We start from the raw sequence: 15108 nt of genomic DNA on the forward strand, positions 1-15108 counted from the left end.
GCATGCCAGCTCTCTGATCTTAGACTTCCAGCCTCCATGACTGTGAGAAGTAAGTATTTGCCATTTAAGTCTCCAGCCCATGGTACTCAGTTACAGCAGCTGAAACTAAGATGCTAAGTAACTAATTTCCAGATAATATTGTCTTTATGGCATAAAGTGAAGAGGAACTCAAAAGCCTCTTGATTGAAAGTGAAAGAAGAGAGTGAAAAAGTTGGCTTAAAACTCAACATTCAGAAAACAAAGATCATGGCATCCGGTCCCATCACTTCATGGCAAATAGATGGGGAAACAGTGGAAACAGTGTCAGACTTTATTTTTTGGGGCTCCAAAACCACTGCAGATGGTGACTGCAGCCATGAAATTAAGAGACACTTACTCCTTGGAAGAAAAGTTATAACCAACCTAGACAGCATATTAAAAAGCAGAGATATTACTTTGCCGACTAAGGTCTGTCTAGTCAAGGCTATGGTTTTTCCAGTAGTCATGTATGGATGTGAGAGTTGGACTGTGAAGAAGGCTGAGAGCCGAAGAATTGATGCTTTTGAACTGTGGTGTTGGAGAAGACTCTTGGGAGTCCCTTGGACTGCAAGGAGATCCAACCAGTCCATTCTGAAGGAGATCAGCCCTGGGATTTCTTTGGAAGGCATGATGCTAAAGCTGAAACTCCAGTACTTTGGCCACCTCATGAGAAGAGTTGACTCATTGGAAAAGACTGATGCTGGGAGGGGTTGGGGGCAGGAGGAGAAGGGGAGGACCCAGGATGAGATGGCTGGATGGCATCACTGACTCGATGGATGTGAATCTGAGTGAACTCCGGGAGTTGGTGATGGACAGGGAGGCATGGCATGCTGCAATTCATGGGGTAGCAAAGAGTCAGACACGACTGAGCGACTGAACTGAACTGAACTGAACTGAACTGTGACTATGAAACCAACCCTCAAGAGATAGGCTTTAAAAGCTGTAGAGGAAGTACACACCAAGTAATATTACAAGCGCAGGCAAACAATAGGAAAACGAGAGTCTGGTCTCATTTCTTTCTCTCAGTATAAACTCTTGCTGAGCCACGTCATAGAGGTGAAGATCAATCACAGTTCAAGGAGATCAGACAGGGAGTGAACCAAACATTTTTGAAGACGTCAAGAGGACTGTTATGTGTTGAACTGTGTCCCTCCAAAATCATATGCTGAGGTCTTAATCCCAGCACTTCACTGTGACCATATTTGGAGACAGGTCACTTCAGAGGTGATCGAGTTAAAACGAGGTCATCAGGGTGGGCCCTAAAATAGGGACTTATGTCTCTATAGAAAGGGGAACTCTGGACACAGAAGCACACACTATGGGAAGACCATGTGTGCCCAACCCACCAACACCTGCAGCTTGGACTTACACCTCCAGAACTGTGAGAAAACAAATTTGTGTTGTTTAAGAATCCTCATCTGTGGCATTTTTTTTTTTTCCGCCTAGCATCATACACCTCTTTTTCTTTCTTTTTTTTTTAATAAAGCCATTCTTTATTTCTTTTTTTTTTTTTTTTTTTTTTTTAGCTGTGCTGTACCATATGGGATCTTAGTTCCCAGACCAGGGATCAAACAGGAGTCCCCTGCACTGAAAGCACAGAGTCTTAGCCACTGGAGTGCCAGAGAAGCCTCGAATCTGTGGTATTTTGAACAGCAATCCTAGCAAACTAATACATATAGTTTATCAGTTTAAATATACATTTATTATCATGTGTTACATTATAATATGTATATATACACTTACATATGTATATATATGTATATATACACTTATATATGTATATATATATATGTGTAAGCTCAAATAATTTTCTTAATAGAGCTATCCAATCAGAACATCTTTCTTGGCTGTATTTCACTTCCCATGAGAGTCTGTTCTCTGTAGTTTTCTCAAAATAAACTCTTATCCTTGGAGTAGCCTAAAGGGATCTCTGTCCCCCAAAACTATTAATACCTGGTTAAGACCCTGATGCTGGAAAAAACTGAGGGCAGGAGAAGAAGGGGGAGACAGGATGGGATGGTTGGATAGCATCACTGACTCAATGGACCTGAGTTTGAGCAAGCTCCGGGAGTTGGTGATGGACAGGGAAGCCTGGCAGGCTGCAGTCCATGGGGTTGCAGAGAGTCAGGCACGAGTGAGAAACTGAACAAGACTCTCATCCATCCCAGGTCCTTTAAGTCCGGGACTTAAGGTGGACTTCACCACTCACCAAAGGGTGGCTCGGACTAGTTTTTTTTAAGAACAAGCACATCTCACCCAACTCATAAACAAAAATTCCCAGTTCAGCTGGTCTATTTGACATGAACTGATCAACATGTGGGAATGATCAATCTGACTCTCAATTTAAGATTAAGCAGAGGATATGTTTAACAAGTTGTCCAGTTTTCATTTCCTTTTTGTCCTCTATGATGTATGGTTCTTATCATGTTTTGTAAAATTTTTAAAAGCCCTGTAATAGCAACCTAGTCTAGGGTGAAACTATTGATAAATTTCAGATAATGATCCTTCCAAATGAATTAGTGACAATAAGGGAAAGAATTTTGAACAGATACAATAAATTTCTGTCTTCATTACCATAGCTACTATGAATTAAGTCCTTGCTATCTTCCAGGGACTGTGTTAAATGTTTTACAACAATATGATTTCAAATAATCCTGATTCCAACCCCATAAAACAAGGAGTGATATCATCAGGTGATGTCATTCAGGTGAGGATACTGAAGCCCAAAGTCATATGACTGCTACATGGAAGAGGCATAGTTCTAACAGGGCCTTGCACTCTTGGGACATCCCTGGTGGTCCAGTGATTAGGACTCAGTATTTTCACTGTTGAGGAGGCAGCTTCAGTCCCTGGTTAGGAAACTAACATCCCACAGGCTGCATGGTACAGCCAAAGTAAAAATAAAATAAAAATAAATAAGTAAATAAACCTGTGCTCCTTTGACTGCTTGTACAATACAACCAAAACATGCACGTAGACAAGCAAGTTTCACACTCTTCATACAGACGTCAGGGTCAAGTTCAGTAGCTCTCAAACTTGTTCAGGCATTACTGGAATACCTAAAAGCCAGACAAGATACCAGGAAGCAGTTAGACAGTTGATTGGATTTTTGGAATAAGAGCAGTTTTAGGAGCAGAAAAATATATGTGTTTATGACATTAAGTCTCACTCAGAACAGGGACCCATGGAGGGAACAGCTGTCACTGAGCCCAAGAGACAGGAATTTCATCCTTGATTCATCCTTTCTGCCTTCTCACTGGTTTTGCTAGTTGCAAGGACTTGCAAACAGATATCTAAGGAAGCAAGAGAGTTTTAGGAACTGTTATAGGAGACAGGGGCTTCCCAGGTGCTAAAGAACTCACCTGCCAATGCAGGAGTCTTAAGAGGCACAGGTTCAATCCTTGAGTAGGGAAGATCCCCTGGAGGAGGGCATGGCAACCCACTCCATTATGATGATGGGGATAATAGTTCTTGCCTGGAGAATTCCATGGACAGAAGAGCCTGGCGGGCTACAGTCCATAGGGTTGCAAAGAGTCGGACACGACTGAAGCTACTTAGCACATGTACACTCAGGAGAAAGACTAAGAAAGGTCCATCCAGCAGAGCCCCAGGACTAGAACGAGACCTTCTGACCCCAATCCTTGCTTTACTATTTTCAATCCTTACCTTACAGCTCAGTTTCCTCATCTGGGACATGGAGATAATATCAGCAAATACCTCCAATGGTTGTTGTTACGTGTAATGCACTATGACAGAGCAGTACCTTTTTTAACTAAAAGAGTCAATAAATAATAACTATTATCCCCATCATCATGAAATTGCTTTCCCAACAGAATTGGAAAGGCTGCCTTTATTCGGTTTCCATCAAACATCTGTTTCCTACAGGAACATACCTGATACTATTGATCCAGCTTAACGTGGCTAAGCTAGTACCAAGGCTTGCATTGATTTGACACTGATGATCTCAAGGCTGTGAGACTAAACAAGGGGGCTGGGTGGGGGGGGGGTGGATCTGAAATTTTTCCTCCAACAATCCTATATTTTGGGTGTGTTGAAACAGCATAATCACAGTTATAAATTTTTTTACCTAAAAAAGTTTTAAAAAATCAAGCTACCATGACTTCAAACATCAAAAAAATAAAACCGTAACTTCCTTTTCCACCACATCCCAAATTCAATAAAGTCAAGATTTGGGTCTATGGAGATGGGAGAGAGGATAATCATAAGAATGATGATGAAAGCCCAGGGCAGTGTGCAAAAATGCATAATTGCAACTAGTTCATTTAGAATTCAGAGTGTACATTTCAAGATATAGAAACTGTATTGCTGTTTTTGCAAAAATAAATGTTGTTACAAGGACAGGACTTTCTAGCCTGTTCAACCCAGGGCTCTTATTCCTGCATTTTCCTTCTGATCCAGCATCCCTTACCCCACACCCCTCCCTGTTTGACACCCTCCCCCACCCCATCCCTGCAAACAAGCGGGTGAGGGAGGGAAGGAGCCCACAGCACATGGGAGGCGGAGGACAGAGTTCACCCTGAGAAAAATCATTAATCATCTGGAGGTCACCAGCCCTACACACATTTCCTTCTCATGCCTGTCCTGTGGGCGATCTGTCTCCTAACAGGTTTTGTAATGCTGAGTTGTAAAGCGTTCCTGATGAATTATTGTTGGCACTCAGTCCAAAGGCTTGAAGGCTCGAGTCCACGAGAAGAAAAAGCAGACTCTCTCTCTTGTGCCTCATGTCCGCAGGGCAGACACAGGACTCACACTGCATGTGCTGGTGGAGAGTCTGGGGTCCCCACATCCCTTCAGCTTCTCCTCCAAGAAGGGCCTGAGACAGACTGGGGTTCATCACTGCTCTGGGTGTGAGGGGGCAGGTGGCAACCCACTCCAGTATTCTTGCCTGGGAAATCCCATGGACAGGGGAGCCTGGCGGGCTACAGTCCATAGTATCAAAAAAGACTAATCAGACATGACTTAGCAACTGCAACAAAAAAACAAACCCTAGGCCTCACCCCTGGTGTAGTCCCACTCTGGGCAAGGGCAGGATTTTATGGTCCCCCTTGACAGATAAGGAAACTGAGGCCATGGCTATGATGTGAACATGTCCAAGGTAACCTGGCTACATAGCAGCAGAGCCAGGATTAGAACTCGGGTATCCAGAGTGCAGGAAGGGGGGTGCGAAAGAGTTGGACACGACTTAGCGACCAAACAAACAAATCCAAACTGTCACCTCTTTCCTTTCCTCCACTCTGCTTGCGCCGGCCGTGTCCCTGTGGGACATCATTCCACAACACCTCTGCCTCATCTAAAGCCTCTGGCTCAGCCCTCCATCTGCCTGATGTTCTCTGCTCCCAGGGCCCCCTGCCCACCTCCTTCTGGTCATCCAGGGCCAATGTAAGGTCACCTGCTCAGAGACGCTGCCACAACCACCCTGTCTGAAACTGTCCCTGTCACTCTTGATTGTAACACCCTACAGCACCTCTTCATAGCATTCATCACCTTGAACATCATCTTGTTTATTCACTTTTTTTGTTCTCTGTGCATCTCTGTTTTGCTACCAGCTCCAGCTCATCCAGAGTGTAAGCAGTCACCATGGCGATCTACTTCTCCACCGTGTGCCCAGCACTGAGAACAGTACCTGGCCCCTGGTGGGCGCCCCATGAACATTTAGCTACATGATTAATCAATAAATGCAGATCTTTATCAATGCCTTACCTTCATATAAAGCCTCTGCAAATATAAATGTGTGTATGGATGTTTATGGCTTCCCTGGTGCTCAGCGGTGTAAAGAACCCACCTGCCAGTGCAGGAGATGCAGGTTCGATCCCTGGGTCAGGAAGATCTCCTGGAGAAGGAAATGGCAATCCACTCCAGTATATTTACCTGGGAAATCCCATGGACAGAGGAGCCTGGTGGGCTACAGTCCGTGGGGTTACAGAAGAGTCGGACGTGACTTAGTGACTAAACAGCAACATGGATATATATATGAGGATATTTAAATAGACATTCCTAAGATTTCAAAAGCATTTTCAGAAGTAATAATTTACTGTCACTTGTCCCATGTAAGGTGGGAAGAACAGGCTTTCTAACAAACATTTTATAAACAGAGAAATTGAGAGATTTAGTAACTTTTCATCCTGACCCTAATATTAGGAGCCCAGGGTTCCCCTGCAGGTCACTTGCAATATAACATTAGGGAAGTTATTTTTTTCCCTCTGCGGGCCTCAGTCTCCTTTCAATGGAGGCTTGTAAACTCAAAGATCTCTAATGTTTCTTCCAGGAATGATATTCTAGGGTGGTGGTTCCCAAAATGCAGGCTTGGAACCCTAGCATCTGAGGAGGTATCCCAGGGAACCACTTGGGAAACACTGTGTTAGTGTTGGCTCTAAGGTTACTTCACAGCAGGTACTGAATCCCAGCGTGGGTGAGAAACAGCAAGCCCTGGTGCAGAGAAGGAAGTGGAAGGAATGAAATCTGCCAGTTTCTGCACTGTGCTAAATGTCTCCTGAGCACTTCCTGCACATCACCTCATTTGATCTCCAAATCTCTAGGAAGTAGGCAGTCTTCTTACTTCCACTTTATAGCTTGGAAACTAAATAAAACCAAGGAAACTCAGAAAGATGATGTATATGGCAGAGGATGGTTGCTCAATCAAATGACCTCAGATTTCATTCACGAAGCTTACAAGGCTGTAAAAGCTTAGTTGTTATGTATTTTATCTGCCATCAGCTATGGAGAATTGTTGCTTCACTTTCACCTTTCAAATGTTCAGTAAGGGTACCTATCAGCTGAACCTAAATGTCATCTAGAACTCTAGCTGCAAGGGAGTCTGGGAAATGTAGTTTCCTTAGCTTTAGGTGCTCTGCAGGATAATACACAGGAGAGTGGCAATCATGCAGAGTGCCAAGGACCACATTCATCATTCAACATATGGTGAACTTGGTTATCAGGGTCTATTCCTGGACTCTGGGGGTCTGAGATATGGCAGAGGATGGTTGCTCAATCAAATGACCTCAGATTTCATTCACGAAGCTTACAAGGCTGTAAAAGCTTAGTTGTTATGTATTTTATCTGCCATCAGCTATGGAGAATTGTTGCTTCACTTTCACCTTTCAAATGTTCAGTAAGGGTACCTATCAGCTGAACCTAAATGTCATCTAGAACTCTAGCTGCAAGGGAGTCTGGGAAATGTAGTTTCCTTAGCTTTAGGTGCTCTGCAGGATAATACACAGGAGAGTGGCAATCATGCAGAGTGCCAAGGACCACATTCATCATTCAACATATGGTGAACTTGGTTATCAGGGTCTATTCCTGGACTCTGGGGGTCTGAGATGTGATCTGGGAACTAGGGAGGGGAGATGGAATTACTGCAGCAATAGTCTGGGGGTAGAAGTGGGGGGACCATCAGGGTCCAAGATAAAGACACAAAGCTCCTAGGGAGTTTCCTGGTTGCCTAGTGGTTAGGATTCCAGATTTTCATTGCTGTGTTCTGGGTTCAATCCCTGGATGGGGAACTGAGATCCTGCAAGCTGTGTTGCTGTTGTTCAGTCACTAAGTCATGTCCAACTCTTTGCTCTCCCATGGACTATAGCACACCAGGCTTCCCTGTCCTTGCCCATCTTCCAGAGCTTGCTCAAACTCATGTCCATTGAGTCGGTGATGCCATCCAACCATCTCATCCTCTGTTGTCCCCTTCTTCTCTTGTCTTCAGTCTTTCCCAGCATCAGGGTCTTTTCCAATGAGTCAACTCTTCACATCAAGTGGCCAACGAACGTATTGAAGCTTCAACTTCAGCATCAGTCCTTCCAATGAATATTCAGGGTTAGTTTCCTTTAGGATTGACTGGTTTGATCTCTTGCAGTCCAAGGGACTCTCAAGAGTCTTCTCCAGCACACAGTTCAAAGGCATCAATTCTTTGATACTCAGCCTTCTTTACAGTCCAACACTCACATCCGTACATGACTACTGGAAAAACCATAGCTTGGATTATATGGGCCTTTGTTGGCAAAGTGATGTCTTTGCTTTTTAATACACCATCTAGGTTTATCATAGCTTTTCTTCCAAGGAGCAGGCATCTTTTAATTTCATGGTTGTAGTCACCATCCACAGTGACTTTGGAGTCCAAGTATATGAAATCTCACACTGTTCCCACATTTTCCCCACCTATTTGCCATGAAGTGACCAGACCAGATACCATGACCTTTGTTTTTGGAATGTTGAGTTTTAAGCCAGCTTTTTCACTGTCCTCTTTCACCCTCATCAAGAGCAAAGCTGTGAAACACAGCTAAATATAAAAGAAGAAAAAAAAAAGCTCCTGCCCAAAATTACAGCAAAAGCAAGAGAAATGAAAATAAAGAAAAAGGAATGCAGCTTCAATAAGTGAAGTGTTATTTTCTCATATTGAAGCCACCTTGTGGGGTTCTGCTCCTGGCTTCTCTCATCCTCACTATGCAGTTTTAGACACATCCTCTCCCTCTGAAAAAAAAACACTTCTCATCACTTTTCTTTTGCCTCTAGTTTGAGGAGCAAGTAGACCCTCAGACCCACATGTGATGAACATGGGACACAGATTTGAGAGAGATCATGATGGTCTGCCAACCAGAAAAGTCAAGCGGCTTCACCCATTTGCCTTTGAAGTTGTACTCATTCAACCTGGAAAGTTCTAGAAGTGGCAGAGCCACCTTTCAATAGAATTTTAATTCAAAGGAGCAGGGCTTCATGTGCTGTTTATTTTATAGGAGTTTATTTCTAAGAATGAGTATATATTACTTCTATAATCAAGAAAAAGTGACTTAAAAATACGAAGTCTTTTGGTAGGTGAAGGTGGGAGGGATGAAGAGGTAGAGCACAGAGGATTTGGGGGGCAGTGAAAACATTCCATAACAATGGATATATGACATTATACATTTGTGCAAACTCATACAATGTATCTCACCAAGGGTGAACTGTAATGTCATCTACGGATTTTTGGTGGACTTTTCAAACCATGAGTCAATGTAGATTCATAAGTTTCATGTACATTCTGGTGGGGGATGTTGATAATGGGAAGGGCTCTGCATGGGTGGGGGCAGGGGGTATATGGGAAATCTTTTCCCTTCAGTTTTTCTGTGAACCTTAAATTGTCTTCATTTTCTAAAAAGTACAATGTCTTGATCAAAATAAAATAAAAGGCTAAATTAATGCAGGGATGGGAACATCTGATTAAACATGGAAAAAGGAAAGAACTCCCATTAGCAGAAGGCTAAACCTAGCATGGTCATACCTGAATATTATTTCATTTTGTTTTGGTTAGAAAATACACAGGTATTAAAATTTATTTTTAAAAATAAAATGCAAAGTGGTACAATCTCTCATACATACACACACAGACATGTTTTTCTAGTCACAACTGTGACTTAGAATTTAGCTCCAACTGTGGGATTATAGAATGTTTGAGTCTTAAAGGACCAAGTGGTATCAAACCATGTTCTGAGATGATCCACAGATATATCTGAAGGACTCCAAGAGCAGAGGAGATAGTGATGACCAAGGACTCCCTCCAGCCTGAAGTGAAAAGACTTCCCTTTCATCTATTTTATACTTTGGGCTTACCTGCAAGATTCCATTTTTAATACTCTACAATGATCTATATGGGAAAAGAATCTAAAAAAGAGTGAATATATGCATATGTGTGAATCAGTTGATTTGCTGAACAGCCAAAACTGACACATTATAAATCAATTATTCAGTTCAGTTCAGTTGCTCAGTCACGTCTGACTCTTTGTGACCCCATGGACTGCAGCACACCAGGCTTCCCTGTCCATCACCAACTCCAGGAGCCTACTCAAACTCATGTCCATCGAGTCGGTGACGCCATCCCACCATCTCATCCTCTGTCATCCCCTTCTCCTGCCTTCAGTCTTTCCCAGCATCAGGGTCCTTTCCAATGAGTCAGTTCTTCTCACCAGGTGGCCAAAGTATTGGAGTTTCAGGTTCAGCATCGGTCCTTCCAATGAATATTCAGGACTGATTTCCTTTAGGATGAACTGGTTGGATCTCCTTGCAGTGCAAGAGACTCTCAAGAGTCTTCTCCAACACCACAGTGCAAAAGCATCATTTCTTCAGTGCTCAGTTTTCTTTATAGTCCAACTCTCATATCCATACATGACTACTGGAAAAACCATAGCTTTGACTAGACTAACTTTTGTTGGCAAAGTAATGTCTCTGCTTTTCAATATGCTGTCTAGCTTAGTCATAGCTTTTCTTCCAAGGAGCAAGTGTCTCTTAATTTCATGGCTGCAGTCACCATCTGCAGTGATTTTGGAGCCCAGAAAAATAAAGTCAGCCACTGTTTCCACTGTTTCCCCATCTATTTGCCATGAAGTGATGGGACCGGATGTCATGATCTTTGTTTTCTGAATGTTGAGTTTTAAGCCAACTTTTTCACTCTCCTCTTTCACTTTCTTCAAGAGGCTCTTTAGTTCTTCTTCACTTTCTGCCATAAGGGTGGTATCATCTGTATATCTGAGGTTACTGATATTTCTCCTGGCAATCTTGATTCCAGCATGTACTTCATCCAGCCTGCTTGGCATTTCCCATGATGTACTCTGCATATAAGTTAAATAAGCAAGGTTATAGTTTATTAAACTTAAAAAATTTTTTAACAAAATTTTACTGCAACACACATAGGAAATCAAGGGAATAAGCTCAAAGCTCTGTTTTTGTTGTTCTGTCCTGCTGACCCTTTACTACCCCAGGGACTGCAGCATGGCAGGCTTCCCTGTCCTTCACTATCTCCCAGGGTTTGCTCAAACTCATGTCCATTGAGTCATTGATGCCACCCAACCATATCATCCTCTGCCACTGCCTGCTCCCCCTGCCTTCAATCTGTCCCAGCATCAAGGCCTTTTCTGATTAGGTGGCTGTTCTCATCAGATGACCAAAATACTGGAGCTTCAGCTTCAGTTTCAGATGGGAAGCTAAGGCTAAGAGAGCTGAAGAGCCCACGTACCATCCTGCAAGAAGCAGAAACACAGGATCTGGAAATGGAAATCTGATGCCTCATCTGTTTTCCCTCTACACCCACCGCAAGACTCCCAGGCTGAGTGGCCCAGACAGATGTGGCTAGGATCCAAGGGTCAGATCATTGTTGGTGCTGTTTGTTTGCACAACGTAGAACACTGTTTAAGACCTGAAGCTGGGAGATATCCCCCGGCGAGCCTGTCTGAGTTGGAGCCCAGAGGAGAGCGTTTCGAGAGCTCATGGCCTGGGACCCAGCGAGCCCTGGAGAAGACCGGCTGGCTCTTCCAGGGGGCAGCGTGCTCTGCTGTTCCGTGTCACCTCCCTTTGCGGTATTGTAAACACGAGTCCACTGTATGTTTTTAAAACGTGAGAAGAAGCAGGATCCTGCCTGCATGTTTTGACAGAAACTGTAAGGAGGGAGAATGGGACCAGCGGATCTCGTCTGTGCAGAATGTCATTGTCTGCCGCACCTGATGGTTAATCTCAGGCCTCCAGGCTGGGCTGTCTGAATGATCCCTCTACCCCACTGTCCAGACCCACCCTGGCACGCAGAGCAGAAACCTGGGATGCACACTCCACTTTGCCCCTCATGGGCTCTGGGCTTCTGTCCTTGGTTTCCTCACCTGAAAAATGAGACCCATGGCCTAGATCATGGTTTTTAAGCTATCAGAGACCCTCGCTTTGGACGCATTTTACAAAATGGGTGTCCTGGTAAGATCTAGGTTGAGGTTTCTGCTACTAAAAGGAAATTGGAAGTCCACTGGATTAGATGCTTCTAATACCCCCTTCAACTCTGAGATATCACGGATCTCGATTCTGCTTCTCTTTAAAGCACTAGAGGAAGTTTCACTTCCACCCAAGAGAGATCAAGAAAGGCCCCCTCTGTCCTGTCCCTGGACAGTTAGCTGAGGATCTCAGGGTCTGGGGAGCTCAAGTGTGTGGTCACCTCATAACTCATCCTCTCTCATCCCCACAGAGTGAGTGGTTCCCTACTCTGGCCCATGTCAGTGCCTCTGTCTTGTGCCAAACACACTGCCACACAACTGCTGCCTTGTCCTGTCTGCCCCTCCGACCACTTCTGCCTCCTCCCTTCCGTCCCCTCTCAGCCACCTGAGGACCATGAAGTGAAGGTCGCTCAGTCGTGTCCATCTCTTTGCAACCCCATGAACTATAGAGTCCATGGAATTCTCCAGGCCAGAATACTGGAGTGGATAGCCTTTCCCTTCTGCAGGGTATCTTCCCAACCCAGGGATCAAACCCAGGTCTCCCACATTGCAGGCAGATTCTTTACCAGCTGAGCCACAAGGGAAGGCACCTGAGGCCACAGATGTGTCTCATTCTGTCCTGAAATCCCAGCACCTGGCACAATACCTGGTATATTGTGAAAATCAATAAATGGATGCTGATAAAACTAGAGTTGCCCTATAAACCTGCAATCTCACTCCTTGGCATGTAACCAGACAAAACTAGTGAGGGAGGAATGGACTGGGAGTTTGGCATTAGCAGATACAAGCTCTAATATATAGTTCAATCACTCAGTCACGTCCAACTCTTTGCAACCCCATGGACTGCAGCACACCAGGCTTCCCTGTCTACCACCAACTCTCAGAGCTTGCTCAAACTCATGCCCATAGAGTCAGTGATGCCATCCAACTACCTCATCCTCTGTTGTCCCCTTATAGAACAGATAAAGAACAAGGTCTTACTGTATAGCCCAAAGGACTACATTCAACATCCCATGATTATGAGAAAGAATATATAGGGACTTCCCTGGTGGTCCAGCGGCTAAGACGCCACACTCCCCATGTAGGGGGTCTCACCTAAACATCTTGCCACAACTAAGACCAAGTGCAGCAAAATAAATAAATATTTTAAAAAAGAATACATATATATAATACATATATGAATATATAAAACTGAATCACTTTCCTGTACAGCAGAAATTGACCCAACATTGAAAATCAGCTATGCAACAATAAAATAATTTTTTTTAATGCATGTTGAATTGCCGTCTGAACAACTGGACTTCCTTTCAAATTCAGCAGTCTAGAGCCAACCTTTCAATGCACGCAGTTGCAAGAAATACATTCCTGCTTGGTGTGGAAAGCAGTATCTATTCACTCAGCACATGCTGAGCATCAAGTCTAAGCCAAGCACGACTCTAGGGCCTAGAGGCACAATGGAGGCTAAAACCTGCTCCATCTCTGGTGGAGAGGCACCAGAATCCCGTGAAAGAATGGAGTCCAGCGCGAGGGCTTGGAAGAGTCTCCCTTTCCAGAGAATGAATCTTCCTGCTGTCACGGCCACGTGTGGAAGCTGAGGCTTAACGTGTGAAGTGGGAAAAGGAAGTCACCAGTGCTGGTTTCCTTCCTGAGAAAGGAAACCAGGAGACTTGCTGAACAGAGCACAAAATACCAAACAGAGCACGATGGAAGAGAGCTTCACAGAGACACAAAGCAAGAGGGAAAGGCTGCTGCCTCCCTCCCCACATTTCCTGACCCGGAGACTGTAGTGTCTGAAAAAAGTCTAGGATTTGCAGTGCTGAGCTTGAATCTGGTCACTGTTCTTTGCTCTTGCTAAGTGATGAGAGGCAGGTTGTCCTAATTTTTCTGACACTGTCTTGGGAGAAAGACCATGACTTTGAATGGTGATGTGTTGAGTTGCAAGTGACTTTGGGATTGCCAGTGGAGGGTCCAGAAGGCACTCAGACACTAGGTCTGGAGTTTTGGGGAGCAGTCTGTGCTAGGGAGAGGTCTTGGGGGTTAAATTGTATGTGTGTGTTCTTTGAAGCCCCTGGTCTATTTGACAACACCCAGGGAGAAGGCACAGGAGCATGGAGGGGTGATGAGGAAGGAACCCCAGAGAACACTCTGATTAGAGTGACCCAGAAGCTGAGACCTCAGGGAAGTAGGTTTTCTCCTCCGAGCTCTTCTAGAACTTTCTCAGGCAGTAGTTTTAGCTCCCAACAAACTGCCTACGCAATCTCTGCTGCTTCCCACCCAATATTGTGATCTCTGAGGACAGGATGCATGTATGATGTCCTTCAGTCCTAGCAGACTCTGTGACCCCGGAGACTCTAGCCCACCAGGCTTCTCTGTCCATGGAATTTTGCAGGCAAGAATACTAAAGTGGGTTGTCATTTCCTCCTCCAGGTGATCTTCCCAATCCAGGGTTCGAATCCTCATCTCCTGTGTCTCCTGCATTGGCAGGTGGATTCTTTACCACTGAGTCACCTGGGAAGCCCTATCTTATTTTTTTTAATTAATATATTTATTCATTTTACTTTACAATATTTGGTTTTGCCATACATTGACTTGAATCCGCCATGGGTGTACATGTGTTCCCCATCCTTAATCCCCCTCCCACCTCCCTCCCCATCCCCCCCTCTGGGTCAGCCCTATCTGATTTTATCAAGTTTTAAATCATGAGGCCCTTCAGTGAGTGCTTTAGAAGAGAAAGGGAAGATCATGTGGGCTTCCTTGATGGGAAAGATTTTTTTATTTTAAGTTTTATTGGCATATAGTTGATTTACAATGTTGCGTTAGTTTCAGGTGTACAGCAAAGTGATTCAGTTATACAAATACCTATATCCATTCTTTTTAAGATTCTTTTCTCTTATAGATAACCAATAGGAAGGATTTTTACTTTCTTGAAACGTGCCTTTCATTTTCTTAGTATTCTACGGGTTGCTTTGTAATATTCAAACAAGGAGAGATAGGGAGGTGGGGAAGGGAAAATAAGTCCTGGTGATGTGAAGCCCATTGGGCTTCTTCTCTTGATCAGTGTTAGTTCATTTAATCCTAGCGTTAATGCTATTTGGTCGGTGTGGGTTTTCCCTGGACCAATCCTAGAGTTGTTCTTCTCTCTCCTCTCCAGTAAAAGCGTCCCCAGAGATGCCTCCCTAGCGCAGGAATGAACTCTCAGGGGTCCTGCCCTCTGACCTCCAAGAGCCCAGGAGCAAGGTGGACTTTGGCCAATCACACAGAATAGCCAAGGGACTATATGCACCAATTCACCATTAATGTCCGTCCAGAAGAAAACATAAGCACCATTGATTACCTTCTAATAACTGTTTTATTACAC

The 15108-nt window shown here is 44.2% G+C and overlaps 1 protein-coding gene across 1 annotated transcript in view; it reads right to left on the minus strand.

Moving 5' to 3' along the window:
* Positions 1–3025: 3025 nt before the first annotated feature.
* The window catches only part of RAB28 (RAB28, member RAS oncogene family), a 158266-nt gene continuing 146183 nt past the window's right edge, over positions 3026–15108 (minus strand). The window contains exon 7 of the mRNA XM_052641912.1: positions 3026–3077. Coding sequence (XP_052497872.1) covers positions 3066–3077 — 12 coding nt within the window. The 3' untranslated portion in view covers positions 3026–3065. The remainder of the gene's footprint in view (positions 3078–15108) is intronic.

This window comes from Budorcas taxicolor, chromosome 6 (assembly GCF_023091745.1).
Source record: "Budorcas taxicolor isolate Tak-1 chromosome 6, Takin1.1, whole genome shotgun sequence".
NCBI classification, from domain to species: Eukaryota; Metazoa; Chordata; class Mammalia; order Artiodactyla; family Bovidae; genus Budorcas; species Budorcas taxicolor.